The sequence below is a fragment of the Cuculus canorus genome, chromosome 20 (genome assembly GCF_017976375.1).
Source record: "Cuculus canorus isolate bCucCan1 chromosome 20, bCucCan1.pri, whole genome shotgun sequence".
Taxonomy (NCBI): Eukaryota; Metazoa; Chordata; class Aves; order Cuculiformes; family Cuculidae; genus Cuculus; species Cuculus canorus.
Window position 1 is genome coordinate 11,180,783 of NC_071420.1, and position 15,062 is coordinate 11,195,844.

Genomic DNA, 15,062 nt, shown 5'->3' on the forward strand with positions numbered 1-15,062 from the left:
TTCACTTCTGTGGATTTCCTACCCTTTTTCCTCCATTTCAAATGGAGACTGAGAAAGGGAAGGATTTATTTTTTAATATAGATGTAAACAAATATTATATAGTCATATATTAATTTTGTTACTGTGTAAGTGCAGCATCAAGACACTGATCTTGGCTGGGGCCCAAGCTGTTTCCGACTTCCAAATCTGTCAAATAACATATCTCCCTGCCTGCTTACCAGCCTGCTTATGGCAAGCCTGGATAAGGAAATAGGATCAATAGGGAAGATCCTTTTTTTCCTGGAACATGGAAGGGATTTAAGGTCACCTGTCAGGATCACTGAGGGAAAATTTACTGAAATATTTTTCCACTTTTGCCTTGGGCATTAATAATGACACCTCAACTTGTACTTGCTGTCTGAGATAATTTAATTTTCCAAGGGTTAAGGAAGCCCTAGCAAAAGCTTTTGGGCTGGACAAAGAGCATTTGTGGCTGAAATGTAACAGTTAGCAATTTGCAGCACAGGAAAGCCATTCCCTGCAGACTTTTTCTCCTTTCTTAGGGCTATTTGGTCTGCGTTTTGATGAATAAGTCTTGAATTGTGACTGATGAAAGCTGATATGTGAACTTGAGGAAGAAATATGCTGTGACAGAGGATGCTCCTTCCACCCCCCCAGCCCTCTGCGGCGTGGTTTGCCAAGCCACAGCTGTAATGCCCTGAACACGCACAAGGAGAAATGCAAGCTGAATCTCTTCTCTGCTGCAGAGCCTGAATGCAGCAGTGTATTCGGTGGGGAGATTGTACTCGCACTGTTCAGCTTGCCAGTCAAATGCAGGGAGCGTGGCAGGCATATTCCAAAGTCTTTTCATGCGTTCAAGAAAAGCTGAATCTCAGGTCTCCTTATTGCCGTTATCCGTATCTATCTGCAGTGCAGTAGCACCTGTGCAGCGCTGTAAAATTTCCTTCAGGAAATGTCATGCTCCATTCAATTCTCCAAACCTTAAATTAGATTTCTCATGGCTATTGCATGCTGCAGGGGCAAGGTTTCTTCACCTCGCGTAACTTGGCAAATGGGCTGTACGCAGAGGTGCTGTACCGGGACATGTTTTCTCTGCCAAACAGTACGATGGCAGCAGTGTTGCTGTTTGCCTGTGGCCACAGTGCTGTGCTACCTTCCTCTCGTGGTAGTAGATGTACAGTGAGGCCACAACCACACCCAAAGCACAGATCTGAGTGCTTTGGGGACTGATCTTGGCTGCAGTGGGACTCAAGTCCCACTGTTTGCGGTGCTCACTCAGGTCCCGATGTGTTCCCCCTTCCCAGCATGCCATTCAAGATAGACTTCAAACTTGGACCCCAGCTTGTGCCGCGGCAGTGCATTACCTTTGCTCTTCCAGTTGCGGTCTGTGGCGTATCCCAAGTGCCCGGCGTATTTCCTGTTGAACTCTGCCATCAGTGACTTGTATGGGTTCCTTATCAACAGGATCGCTGAGTCAAACATTTCAATCTCTGTCTTGCCACTTTCATGTGTTTTCACACAGATGGTCCTTCTGCTTCTCCAGTGATCTTTTTCTCCTTTAAAACCTGTTTTACAAGACAGGATTGTTGGCTGTTTCACTTGATTATACGTCTGTGTCTTTTCATACTCTAAATCATTCTCTACAGTGGTGTAAAACCATTGTGAGAGTACCAGTCAAGTAAACCCATCACTCAGGACCTGGGACCAGAGCTGGATTTTATTCTTGGCTCACCACTAACCCACAAGGCTTATTGACTTTATTTGGATGGAACCATCTTCTTGTGTGCTTCTCCACGCCTGCTGTAAGGAAGACCCTGTCCCTGGCTGGAGCTCCAGGTGCTGAGCAGGGCTTGGGCTTCAGGCCAGGCTTTCCCTCACCGGGGAGGACTTTGTCAATACCTTGCTGCAAAAGGGCTGCTTTTCACAGCTGCAGACATGCACATGCACAGCAGCACCAATGCAGGTGACACGCAGATTTTGCAAATTGAGAGCCTTTGTGTGACAATAGCTGCTCAGCGCGCTGCTGGAGCAGTCCCTGCTGCTGCCTGCACGGTGTGAGACTACCCATTACAGACACATGTTTCAGTTTTACTACACGTGCTGACAGTGCCAGCCTTTGCTGGCTCCGAGGAGGAGGATGCCAGAGGGAGCAAGTAAAGCTTTATGCCTCGGAAGGGCTTTGTGTGTCCCGTCCCTCTGAATAAGGTACCTTTGTTGTAGAGGGCTCCATCAAAGTAATAGCTTCCCGTGTAGTATCCTGTGGCATGCTCTATCAAATGGCGAGCCCACGTATTCCCAGCCCCAGGAAAGCTTGACAAAGCAACAAACACTTTGGATTTGGTGGTTAAGAATTTCCTGTCCGTGCAGCGGGTGTCTGCAAGTACAGAAGATATTTCATTGTTAGCATTGTGCCTTTCTAATAATTCCACTGACGGCTCTTGATTACAGGGTTTATCGCTTCTTTCTTCTCTCTTATGAATATGGGATATCAACTTGAGTCTAGTTGTGAGCCAGCTACTTCCCAAAATTAATACAGCCATAAGAGGCCAAAGAAATTATCATCACAATGGGTTCTTGCTGATTTTGTGTTAGGCAATGCGTTTTATAGAGCTGTGGCAAACCATTGTACTTGCCAGCAAGTTGTGATAAAGCCCCTTGGTGCCTGTTTGTCAATGGCTATTTGCCTGGCAGGGTGGCTCTTCAATGAAACCCTAGATGTGCCGTTACACCTGGAAACTGCAAGCTTTATAAGGCAGGAGAAACCCCTCCTACTGAAAGGAGCTGGCATACAGTTAAACCTCTCGACTGTCATCTCTTTCCAAAGGGCCAAAGGCAGTGACGAGCTTGCATCGCAGTAATCTCCCATGGGGAATAGACACTCGGGATCTTTCTCCGTGGGGGCTGAACACCCAGCTGAACGTGTTTTTGTAACTCCTAGCTTGATTTCTTAGCATGCCAGTAAAAGCAAGGATAGGACGAGAACCAATCTTGACCCTCTGTGATGATTCAAAAAGAAGGCAGGAATTAAATTAGAAATTACTCACTTCTGTTATGACCCAAATAAGGCAAATGAGGTGATCGTAACAACTTCATTCTGCAAAGCTGCCTCTAGATGAAGCTATCGCTAGGAAGTGCCAGCCCAGTCCAGAGGAAGCCGTTTTCTTCTACTACAGATCTACACAGATGTGGGAAGTACTAGCAATTTCATGAAAGGAAGAGTCCTTCATGCGTGATCTTTTCATAAGCTGGTGTCTATAGTCTAACTCTGAACTGGAAGATGGAGGAGGCAGAAAAAGCCCAACATCAAGCCCCCAAAGCACTTAATTTGTTTAATTTTAAGGTAGTGAGAAGTTTCTCTGAGCTTGGTGCAAATCAATGCACGGATAAAGCTGCCAGTACCACCTGTATGGTTGACTGTATTGGAGCCTTACTCTTTGCTTTATTTTCTAGCTTTGAAATATATGCGCAGATGAATGCTTTGGAGCGAAATTAGTGTCGGCAGAGCTGCCTTGCTGGCTTTGTACCATGGGGGCTGGGCTTGCGTTTAATGAGCAGGACTAGAACCAGAGTGTGGAGTCCTTGTCTCCAGCTGCCTGGTGTGCTGCACAGCTTGGGGTATGCCTTCTCAGGCACTATCTTGTTATTTCTGTCTGCAAAATAATGGTATTTTTCTGGAGTGGGGAAAGGCTGTGCATGACAGAATGGAGAGATGCATGTTTATGAGCACAATTGCAAGAGAGGGATGTTTCCTCTCTTGTGAGACCTCATCTGGAATACTGTGTCCAGTTCTGAAATCATCAACGTTAGAAGGAGATGGAGCTGTTGGAATGGGTCCAGAGGAGACTACAAAGATGATCAGAGGGCTGGAGCACTTCCCATACAAGGACAGGCTGAGAGAGTTGGGGTTGTTCAGCCTGGAGAAGAGAAGGCTCAGAGGAGATCTTACAGCGACCTTCCAGTACCTGAAGGGGCTACAGGAAAGCTGGAGAGGGACTGTTCATAAAGGCTTGTGGTGATAGGATGAGGGGGAACGGGTACAAACTGGAGAGGGGGAGATTTAGACTGGACATTAGGAAGAATTTTTTCACCGTGAGAGCGGTGAGACACCGGCCCAGGTTGCCCAGGGAAGTTGTGGCTGCCCCATCCCTGGAGGTGTTCCAGGCCAGGTTGGATGGGCCTTGGGTAGCCTGATCCAGTGGGATGTCCCTGCTCATGGCAGGGGTTTGGAACTCGATGTTCTTTAAGGTCCCTTCCAACCCAAACTGTTCTATGATTCAGATAAGGTCTGTTCCCTAAATTCCTGCATTACGATACCAACCATTGTGGCCAAGGCTGCTGTGAGCTATTATAGATGGCTTTTCTCCCCTGCAGAAGACGCACGGGGGCTCTTCCCAGTCTGACCCTGTGGCATAACAAGGCTGGAGCTCATACCTTGCACTGGTGTCTGATAGACCAGGCAGTATTTTCCTTCGTTGGCACTGCTGGCGTTGTGCATCCCACTGCAGAGCAGCCCATCGGCGCCGTCGTGCAGCGGGAAGCGCCCGGTGGGATAGCCGCAGTAGCACTCCTGCCCTCGGATGACTGCCAAGGGAAACTCCTACGAAAGAGAGAAAATAGATCAGTGCGTAAATGCCACGGCATCAACAGCCTGTGGGGAATGCTGCTGCTATACAAAGAGAAATAAATCTTCACAAGGCCACCGTCAAGATCAAAGCAGTGTTTGATTTATCATTGTAAAGCTCTTCCTTCTTATGGTACTACTGTCTTTCATATGGCAATTTCTTAAAAATTGGGTTTTGGACACAAGCCTTGTAAAGCTTTAAAATTCACAACATTCTGGGTTTTTTTCCATTATTCATTAAAATAATTTTATAGTATTCCTGCAGCGCACCTACTACATAATTCTACCTTCAAAACAAGTGTGGGAAACATCGAACTTTGAATTGGGTCGTCTTTCAAACTTCAATTTATATCCCCCAACCTGAAGAGTCAGCTGTTGGAAGATTTCTTATTCAGTTGATTTTACCAAAGTTTGTCTGGAGGAAACTTAACCTTAAAGAACTTAAGCAAAGAAGGGAATTAAGACCCACTCACTGCTGCAATCGTATTTAAAAATAGAAAGGAAAAAGTCAAGCCATAAAAAAAGTGTGTGTATTACTATGACTTCTTTGGAGTTGTCAAAAAATGAACATGCATAGAGGGGCTGATAGAGAGTTTGAGAGCTACTAAGAATAATTTTTGAAAAAACTATTTAGAAATACGATACCAGCTAATTTTGGCCCATCTATTCAGATGGACTATGTTGCTTCTAGATGTGGGGCTGCACCAGAGAAGGCAGAGGGTGACCCAGGGTGCCTGAGCGCAGCCGTGGCTATTCTTAGTGCCGGGAGTGAGCTACGGGCACGCACAGCTCTGGCTGCCGGGGGTAGCTCTGCTGGTGCCTGGGCTCTGGCTTCACGCACAGACACCTCTTTGTTTATATTGCCTTGCTTCTGGATAGGGAAACCTTAAATGAAGTCCAGACTGATAGCTGCAAATTGCAGGTATCTCAGCACAGCATCAAGCGTGCAACTACAAGAAAGTTACAGGTAGCGTTCCTTGCGAGGAAACAATTCCCAGGGAAAATTTCAGTCCACAAGACATTTCTTTTCAATGGGTTTGATTTAAAGTAATTCAGCCTTTCCCCAAAAGACAACAGCCTGCAAAGCAACGGGGTTTTTTGTGTAGTGGAAGAGCAGCAAAGCTGTGCTAATATTGATGAGCATTGAGAGGAGTTTGGGGGAAACCGGTGCTAATTATTTGTTGAAGAAATTAGCAGGTATGTATGTGCTTTATAGGAAAAGTATGCTCACTATGCTGAAAATTGTCCTAAAATTCAGTCTTTCTCCTCTTTACTGGCAGGACTGGGACTGGTTTCCGTGGGTTTCCAAAGGTCCCTGATGGTTTACTTGGGGCCGGGGGTGCGTTGGCATGCAGGGATGGGCTTGCTGCAGTCACAGAGTGTCTGAAGGAAGCTAACGGGTTATTCAAGTGCAGGGTGTTCAATTCCACCTATTCCGTATCAACACTGTTTGCCTTTTAAAAGTCTTTTGGAGTCTGAGAGTGTGTGACAGGACTGCTGAAAGCAGCTTATCTTTCATTCTTCCCCACATATTCATCGTCTGATAAGGAGTCAAATCCAACACATATGCCATCTGTGCCCAAACAGCCAACGTTTGCTTAGTGAATGAGATATGACATTGTCAAAAACTATTTACAGATTTGATCCAAGGGCAAAATAGTTCTGTTTCTGCCTGCAAACAGAATTTTTTTCTTTAGAATCAAGCAGTGTTTCTCAGTGTGAGAAATTAAGTGCCCCAGCCCTCAAACACAGTCTAGAATAAAAATGTACCTTGTACTTTATGCCAAGTGGGACCTGCAAGCGATTGACTTTGCTGGAAGGCTGGAGGCTTTGTGAAGAGACCTAAGCGAACACTTCTCCATCCTTCTGCACCTGCAGAAGCACTGGTCAATGCAGTTCCACAGCCGCTCTCTATGGGGTTCAGGGTGAGGGAGCACTGGGGTGCACAGGGTTGGCTGAGCTACCCTCACTTGTGCAGCCTTGCTGCAGCTCGGGAAGGGGAGAGGCAGAAGTGGGCTTCACAAGTGAAAGTTTTAACATCTCACTGATGGCAGCACATGGTCTGAAAGCAGCACAACAGTAGTTCTGGGAATTGCACCAGGATACGCAGCGTCAGAGCAAAGCAGTCTAATCATCCGGCTGATTATTCAGACTGTGCGTCTACCTGATGCGGCGCCCAAGTGATTGCCAGGTGAAGTGTTCAGTCTTGAGTTCCCATCACTATTTAATCCAAACTACAAGCTATCCGCTTTGCTCACCTGTGTATTTATGTATGCCCCAAGCTGTTGTTATGGCTTTAGGCAAGTACGGAACTCTTCGGTGCAGGACTAATCCTCGAGTTCAGCACACGCAAATCTGCGATGTTTCACTTCAGTTAAACAGAAGTGCAACACCAGAGAAATCTGCACATCTATAAACAAGCATTTTTTTGGACTGAGCTTTAGAGCATGCATTGGCAGACTCGGGTGTCAATCCTGCAAGCTGTAATTCAGTTGCAGTTGATGTCAGTGGGACTATTTATATAAGAATTTGTTAGATGGAGCCTCAACAGGTAGCTTAAGTGCAGTAAGAAAAGATATCATTCCCTAATATCTTTATATATAGCTGCATACAGCAGCTGAATGGCAAAAGGACCGTTTATTTAAAAATATAAATTCAGATGGAGCCAACTCATATAGTATGCAGGCTGGCTTATAAAAGAACATACATAAAAACTACAACCTGTGAGCAAGTCACGTAGCCCAGAAATACATTCCTGGATCTGTGTTATGGGATGACAATGGGTTGCTAATAAGCCATGTAATCACTCTGTTAATTAAGAAAGAAACTGATAACTATTTATATTTAGCAGGTTTCATCTGAAGTTGTTATTTCAAATTCATATCTCAAATGCTTCCGACGGCTGGAGGTACTATCTCAGCTGCACAAAGCAGTTTGCAAGGCCAACATAAACACGGTATGCCTCATTTGCTTTTCCTCTAGGTCCCAAAGAGCAAAAGACTTAGTCACAGGTTTAACTTCAAGCATCCAGCTAGTTCCATTTAAAAGCCCATGAGCGTTTTCAGGATGCATAGAAGTGTGTGGGATTATTCCTTTCAGCATTACGGGCTGGACTAAAATGACAGTGTTTTCCTGGTTTCAGCAGGGCTACGCATGTTGCCACCAGCCTAGGAAGTTGGCCATTTTTGAAAGGAAAGGAACCAAAGTTGGGATGAACGTTTGCAGTGTCATAATAGGACTTGTTTTGCTCTCTAGAGTTAAAGCTCAAATAATGTGCGATGATTGGACTTGTGGAAATGTAACTGCTGTTTAAGTGGAAGGAGACTTTGCCAGTGTTTCTGTAGGCAAGCATCCTCCAGCAGTCCCTTTCCAAAGGGTATCGTGGTGTCTGTCAGAGCTGAAGTATGTGTGGGGAGAGGATGAGCAGGTCATTACCTATAGCATTGCAGGGAAGGAATAAATGAAAGAGGTACTGAACCTTTTCTTCACCTTCCTTCTGAACCTCTTCCTCTTAATGTTATCCTTTCTGCAGCCCTCTCTAAGGTCTCTGTGCAGAATCTGTTTCTCTAACCCTTTAGAATATCTGGTTTGCCGATGGCTTTCTCACGCAAGCTTCACCAAGCAAATATGCATTGACTGTGACTCTGGAAATGCACTGACTTTTCTGCAGAGATGCAGTTTCCTTCATCCTGCTGCTCTCTTCTCCTGTTCGAATGGCACGCTAATATGGGACATTTCGGAAGTGCTCTTTTTCCTGTCTTCCTCAGTAATTTCAGATGCTTCCACTTATTGACTGAATGGCCAGAAAACCTTGAAGGAGCTATACTTCTGAAAACCCACTTGTTTAGAAAGCTAGAATGACATAATCATGCTTAAAGCATTGACCTCATGTTTGAGCACATCTCAGAAATACCTTTTCCAGGTAGAAAAGCAATTATTAATTACATTTCATCAGTAAATATTTATACAATGATGTTAGATGCGGGTAAACTGACACAGGAAGATCAAGAATTTTTTTTCCCCCACTGTTAAAAACTAGATCAGTGGCAAAGTTTGGAAAGAATTGCTCATAAAGTCCTGTTTTACTGAACATTTCTGTGCATAGAGGACGTGAGAGTGTGTTTGCGTGATTGTAAGGTACTATATACAGGGAATATGGGTGATTCACTGCAATTTGCTGCACATGATACATTCTTAAAACCCTGATGAGCTGATATAGAGGATGTGTTGACTAGGAAAAGCTTTTCCACTCCACCTAGTAATTAAGAAGATTTGTTGTTCATGCCTTAATAGTTTTAATCAATTTTGTGATGCTAGAAGACAAAGTAATTGAATGTTCAGCTTAGTGCACAGGACTGGCTGTGGCTGCAGGCTGAGTCTGACCACACAGTGAGCCATCCTCTGTACAAAAAGCTAATCCCATCAGAGTGGGGAGGAAGGGAACCAACCAAAGCAACAGCCACTAAAGCAGAGAGTGCGCTCAGCCAGACCTTCCCTCCCGTGAGGATACCTGAGTCCATCAAAGTCAAAATCCTTCCCTTCTTCAATGGTGTTACTCTGTGACAGGCGTGGAGGATGAGTGAAGTTGATGCGTCAGCCAAGGCTATGATCAAGGACTGTGGCTCTTAGCACGTCCCTTCTCAATTCCTGTCCAAAAGCTGATAAGCACCCAATGACCTTATTCATTGCTCTCTTGTAGTTTTACATATCAGCGCGATGTCCTGCAATGATTCTCTTTAAATTGAAATCAACTAATATTAAATTATGTAGGTTACAGTGAAGATGGTATAAATTCTTCTTGAAAGAGACATATTTGTATAAAAGCAGCAGGAAAGCCGACCTGCTTTCCGTGTGTTTGCTAAATTTTTCTCTTGTAGCTTTTATCTACATTTATAATCACATCACATTCCTAGCCAACACAGTTGTGCAGAGGTGTGAAAATTGTGTGTAGATACCTCAGCATTAAATCCTCTTGTTTGCTATGGCAATTGCCTGCTGCTGCCCTGTCAAGGCAGCTAAGACCAAGAGGGTCGCCTTGGAGGGGCACAGACAGGGCTGCATAAAGAGGGCACCTTTATGGAGGAACCCACTCCCCAGAAGGCACCGGAGCTGTCTTTTGGGTGCTGCTCAGCTCATGTCCATCCTCTGGCTGTGTGTCTCCCCATGAGCCGCAGCCACCAAGACCTCCCCCAGGGTCACATCTGGCTCTGGGTTTGATTCAATGCGACACGGAAATGGTATCGATTTCCTCAGGGTCGATACTCATCACTTAGAACGGCTTTTCTGTGCGTCATATTTAGTGGCATCACTCTGATGGCTTTCCCTCCCGCCTTCCCCACTGGAGAGAGTGGTTGGACCAGATACATCACTGGGTATTTAATCTGATGAGTTTTGCCCTTTAGAAACTCATTTACAAATTCAAAGCTTTAAGGCGCTAATCTCTGCTATTCATTTCGTGGATTAAAATTTAAAATAACAAAAAAAAAAAAAAGGAAGAAAGGATGTGAAATGAGAACTGTTCTTACTTTCTTGGAGCAAAATTCAGAGCACATCTCCACCGTCAAATTGGGCTGTGTCAAAGAGGCTGGAAAGGTGTCTGTTAAATTTTCTGGAGCTCTAAAACATCCTCGATAGATAACATTCCTCCCTGCAGGGATATGAAATAGGTTTCTCTTGAGAAAACAATGTCCATAGTATCCTGCCTCTTTTACAAAGAACAATATTAGGTTCAGAAACTAAAAATAGTAAGAGAAATTTTATATTTCAAGTGCTGTAGAAATAAGAGAAACCATGATATACACTAGAAAAAGTTGTTGCAAATCCTGCAGTATTGAAAGGAACACATGCCTTCAGCTTTGTACAAACCACTGAAAGTAGGGCTGCAGCAAAGAGTTTAAATAAAATTCCACCAGTGGAGGGCATTACTATTGTTTGCAAGTCCTAGTTTTCTTTTTAAGACATGCTTTCCCCTGAAAGGCTTAAAAGCCCCGATAAAAATCTACAAAGCTTCCTATGATTTGCACCAGAAAAGGAATGGAATTTAAACGAAGCCTGAAAACCCCCACAGGGACCCACCTTCCTGCACATCTGCTCAGCTGCTGAGCTATCCCTCTACTCTTCCCACTCTTTCTTTTCAGGGCGAGGGAGTTTGCTGCAGCCTTCAAAATCTAAACTAGGCTTTTGTAAGCTGCTCGGGGAGAGCGGCTTTCTTCAAGTCTTTAGTGTCAGCCTCTGATCTTGTCTGCTCCCGTGGAAATGCCACAGAGCTTGGAAGCATTGCTCCATTATTTTTTTTTTTTTTTTTGCATCGCTATGATTGAAGTCAGGATTTGGCCCAAAAACTTGTTACAAGCAGCAGTACAATTTTCCCTCCTCCATAAGAGAGAAATGTCCCCTGGCAGACCCAAACGAAAACCCAAAGCTGTCATGGAAACTCACTGCTTCAGGCAAGGCCACGCGTTCGCACAGATGAACGAACGGTAATAAAGAAAATAACACCGTGTAGCTGGCTAGAAAAGAAAAAAATCTGCGTGTCACGTGGCACTTCTCTAATTCTCAAGATTCCATGGGCTTTACGAAGGTGAGAAGCGCCTTTATTTCTTCATTCTATTACTAACTCTCTCTTGATAGAATTTGCCTGGCATGACTCAATAGGAGAAAGGTGAATTTGGGAATGAATTTGGGTCTTTTGAGTCTTGGTCTGTAGCCACTGCTGCCTCAAAAAACACTCACCAGAAATGATGTAGGAAATGTGGTGGATGACAGGGGAGATGCAATGCAGTTTTGAAGGAAAAAGTTGGTTCTGCATGAGTTTCCTGGCAGAAGGGACCGGATTCTCCAGCATGAGCCAAAAGCAAGCTAAAAAGAAGTTGCTTAAATGTTGTTCTAATAACTGTTCAAATCAGTTACTGGAAGCAATGCTATGTCTTGGGATCGCTTGGAAGATGTGGAAATAAATAGCTTGAAGTAAGTTGGGGGGAAACGGGAGTCTTCATTGGACCAGATCGCTATGAGCATAGCAGCAAAGAATAAAGGAATAGAATAATTCCTGAATAGTCCTAATATTTAATTCCTGAAACAAAGTGTTTATGACTGTGTTTAGAGTTGTCTCAATGGGTCAGGAAGAAAGCTTGAACTGCCCACACTGATACAGGAGCAGGGTTTGCCCTGGATTGCTCTGGAAATGCGCTGTATTTCTGTTATTTCCCTGCTTTCTGGGAACCATGGTTGAATCCTGCCCGAAGGGGAACGGCCCTCTGTGCCACAGCGATCCTCGGGCTGTGATTGCTGCAGATGTTGAGCTTTATTGCGGTTAACATGATGTGGGGGCGTGAGTCCTGCAGAGCAGGAGCTGCACAGCTTGCGGCGCCCGCAGAGCCGGGGTGAGAAGGGGAAAAGGAGAGGGCAGCCAGCAAACCCTTTATCTAGGAGGGTTTAAATAGAGATGCTACTGGATCTGTTTGGCATAAGGAGAAGCCTTATGCAAGGTCTGTTCTCTACATTGCATAGTGTAAATCCTGGATGCCTTTCCAGCTTCAGAATTACATTCCAATACACTCTTTCATTGTGATTAATACTTCTGTCAGCCCCTCAGCTATCTTGTGTCAGTCGGATTATTCAAACGATCAAATATCAGGTATTACTAAGGGCAAACAGAATACAAATCTAGCTCCAGGCTAGATTAATTTGATGACTAATTTGTTAATACTTAAGAAAAAAATAAATACCGCCTTTTCATGTGAAATATGTATATCTATTTTATGCTGAAGATTTAAACAGTGATGCATGTCCCGGGAAACCTGCCAATGTGCCCATCAGCCTGACACTAGCAATTTAGGTCTGTGTACCTTTGATATATAATTCATATGTAGCTGGGTGGATTATTGTACAAACCTTGACTTGTCTTTAAGAAGAAATGAAGTACCATCAATACTGGCACAACCTGAGGTCTTGGTGCTTCTCCTCAGCAAATAGCATCCGTTAAGGTCTTGTGAGCTTGCCAAAAGTAAAGACAGCTCAGCACTTTAGATATTCTGTGTGCTTGGTGTTGGCCCAAAGGTTTATCTATTCTATCTCCCCTGGTAGCTAATTGAATGACAAGTAGAGTAAGTGTTGTCGTCTAAAGATGGAAAAAAACCTCCCCACGATAGTTAGAACAGAAGTCCCTGGGAAAGTATAACTCTGTGGTCTCATTTCTCTCGCTTAGGAGAGAGATTGGTGTGTCTCTTTCCCTGGCCTCTACTTATGCTCCTGCTGCAGTCACATAGCACTTATTTTGTTTAAGATCGTTTCTGAGCACACGGTGGCATCGATACGAGTGCTTTTCTGCCCTTCCTGGTATAAGGCATCCACTTCCAGGGTTGTTTCTTAAACACATGTGGGTTTGTCCCTCCGCAGTGGATGCAAAAGGGAGCGGTTTCTCCTCAGCTGAGATTCTGCTGCTGTTGCAATCACTCTGCCCTGTCTTTTGCTTTCTTTCCCCGTGAAACTGACCGTGGCCGGGCAGGCCTCGCGTCACGCATGTCTGGGCCCTCCGAGGCAGTGAGCAGCACTGCTGTTTTCCAGAGGGAACCAGAAGCCAGACCAGCAGCAAATGGGTACCGTGCCCTGCAGGCAGCTTTGTCCTTCACTGATTCAAACTCTGGTGACAGAGCAAGAGCAGCAGTGGCGACAGCCCACACGCTCAGCCCTGCCGCGGCATTTCCCCCTGCGGGCTGAGCAGCCTCCTCTTCGTGGTCACACAAGCACTTACGTCGTCTCGCTCCTGCTCGCAGCTCCTCCACCTTGTAGACTGAGAGACGGTTTACCCCTCCGCAGACAGAGCCTTTCTCCCCCTTGCACTCGCTGTTGCACTCCTCAGGCTTGGAGGTGATCACTGGGAGCTTGTTCCCGCAGTAGCACTCGGCTCCGTACGCCAGACCAGCGTAGGTGTAAGCCCTGCGGGGAACAAACCAGGCACTGTTGGTATCACAGAATCACAAGGTTGGAAAGGACCCATTGGATCATCGAGTCCAACCATTCCTAACACTCCCTAAACCATGTCCCTAAGCACTTCATCCACCCGTTCCTTAAACAACTCCAGGGAAGGTGACTCGACCACCTCCCCGGGCAGCTGTTCCAGTGCCGATGACTCTTACTGTGAAGAATTTTTTTCTGATATCCAACCTGACCCTCCCCTGGCGGAGCTTGAGGCCATTCCCCCTTGTCCTGTCCTCTGTCACTTGGGAGAAGAGCCCAGCTCCCTCCTCTCCACAACCCCCTTTCAGGCTGTTGTAGAGAGCAATAAGGTCTCCCCTCAGCCTCCTCTTCTCCAGGCTAAACAACCCCAGCTCTCTCAGCCGCTCCTCGTAAGACTTGTTCTCCAGCCCCTCATCAGCTTCGTTGCTCTTCTCTGGACACACTCCAGAGCCTCAACATCCTTCTTGTGGTGAGGGGACAGAACTGAACACAGTATTCGAGGTGCGGTCTCACCAGTGCCGAGTACAGAGGGAGAATCACCTCTCTGGACCTGCTGGTGACCCCATTTCTGATCCAAGCCAAGATGCCGTTGGCCTTCTTGGCCACCTGGGCACACTGCTGGCTCTCCATCTGTTCCCAAGTTGATACCTGACATAATCACAGAATAGTGGGAGTAGGAGAAAACCTCTGGAGCTCACCCAGTCCAATCACCATACTAAAGCAGGGTCACCTCAAGTACCTATATAGGAACACCTCCAGGTGGGTTTGAGTATCTCCAGAGAAAGAGACTCCACGCCCTCCCTGGACGGACTGGTCCTGTGCTCCGTCACTCTCACAGGAAAGAAATTTCTCCTCTTGTCCAGGTGGAGCTTTCCATGTTCCAATTTGTGCCTGTTGCACCCTGTCCTTTTGCTGGGCACCACTGAACAGAGTCTGGCCCCATCCTCCCAAATCCTGCCCTTTAGGTATCATAGAATCATAGAATATGATTGGCCACAATGGTTGGTATCGTAATGCAGGAATTTAGGGAACAGCACTTATCTAAACCATAGAATCATAGAATAGTTTGGGTTGGAAGGGACCTTAAAGATCATCCAGATCCAATCCCCCTGCCACGGGCAGGGACATCCCACTGGCTCAGGCTGCCCAAGGCCCATCCAACCTGGCCTGGAACACCTCCAGGGATGGGGCAGCCACAACTTCCCTGGGCAACCTGGGCCAGGGCCTCACCACCCTCAGGGTGAAGAAATTCTTCCTAATGTCCAGTCTAAATCTGCCCCTTTCCAGTTTATTCCTGTTCCCCCTCATCCTATCACCACAAGCCTTTATGAACAGCCCCTCTCCAGCTTTCCTGTAGCCCCTTCAGGTACTGGAAGGTCGCTATAAGATCTCCTCTGAGCCTTCTCTTCTCCAGGCTGAACAACCCCAACTCTCTCAGCCTTTTCTCCGTACAAGAGATGCTCCAGGCAGGAGCTGTGTGTGA

General features: G+C 45.9%; 1 protein-coding gene and 1 long non-coding RNA gene across 4 annotated transcripts in view; one reads left to right on the forward strand and one right to left on the reverse strand.

Annotated features, from left to right (window-relative positions):
- LOC128854185 (uncharacterized) overlaps nucleotides 1–15,062 on the forward strand; it is a 184,169-nt gene that overhangs the window by 97,717 nt on the left and 71,390 nt on the right. The window lies entirely within an intron of this gene.
- The window catches only part of WSCD1 (WSC domain containing 1), a 33,432-nt gene that overhangs the window by 2,088 nt on the left and 16,282 nt on the right, over nucleotides 1–15,062 (reverse strand). For all 3 annotated transcript variants that reach the window (XM_054085248.1, XM_054085247.1, XM_009558666.2), the window contains 5 exons: nucleotides 13,374–13,558; nucleotides 10,147–10,268; nucleotides 4,432–4,597; nucleotides 2,210–2,374; nucleotides 1,365–1,565 (listed from right to left, as the gene is read on the reverse strand). In XM_054085248.1, coding sequence (XP_053941223.1) covers nucleotides 1,365–1,565; nucleotides 2,210–2,374; nucleotides 4,432–4,597; nucleotides 10,147–10,268; nucleotides 13,374–13,558 — 839 coding nt within the window. The remainder of the gene's footprint in view (nucleotides 1–1,364; nucleotides 1,566–2,209; nucleotides 2,375–4,431; nucleotides 4,598–10,146; nucleotides 10,269–13,373; nucleotides 13,559–15,062) is intronic.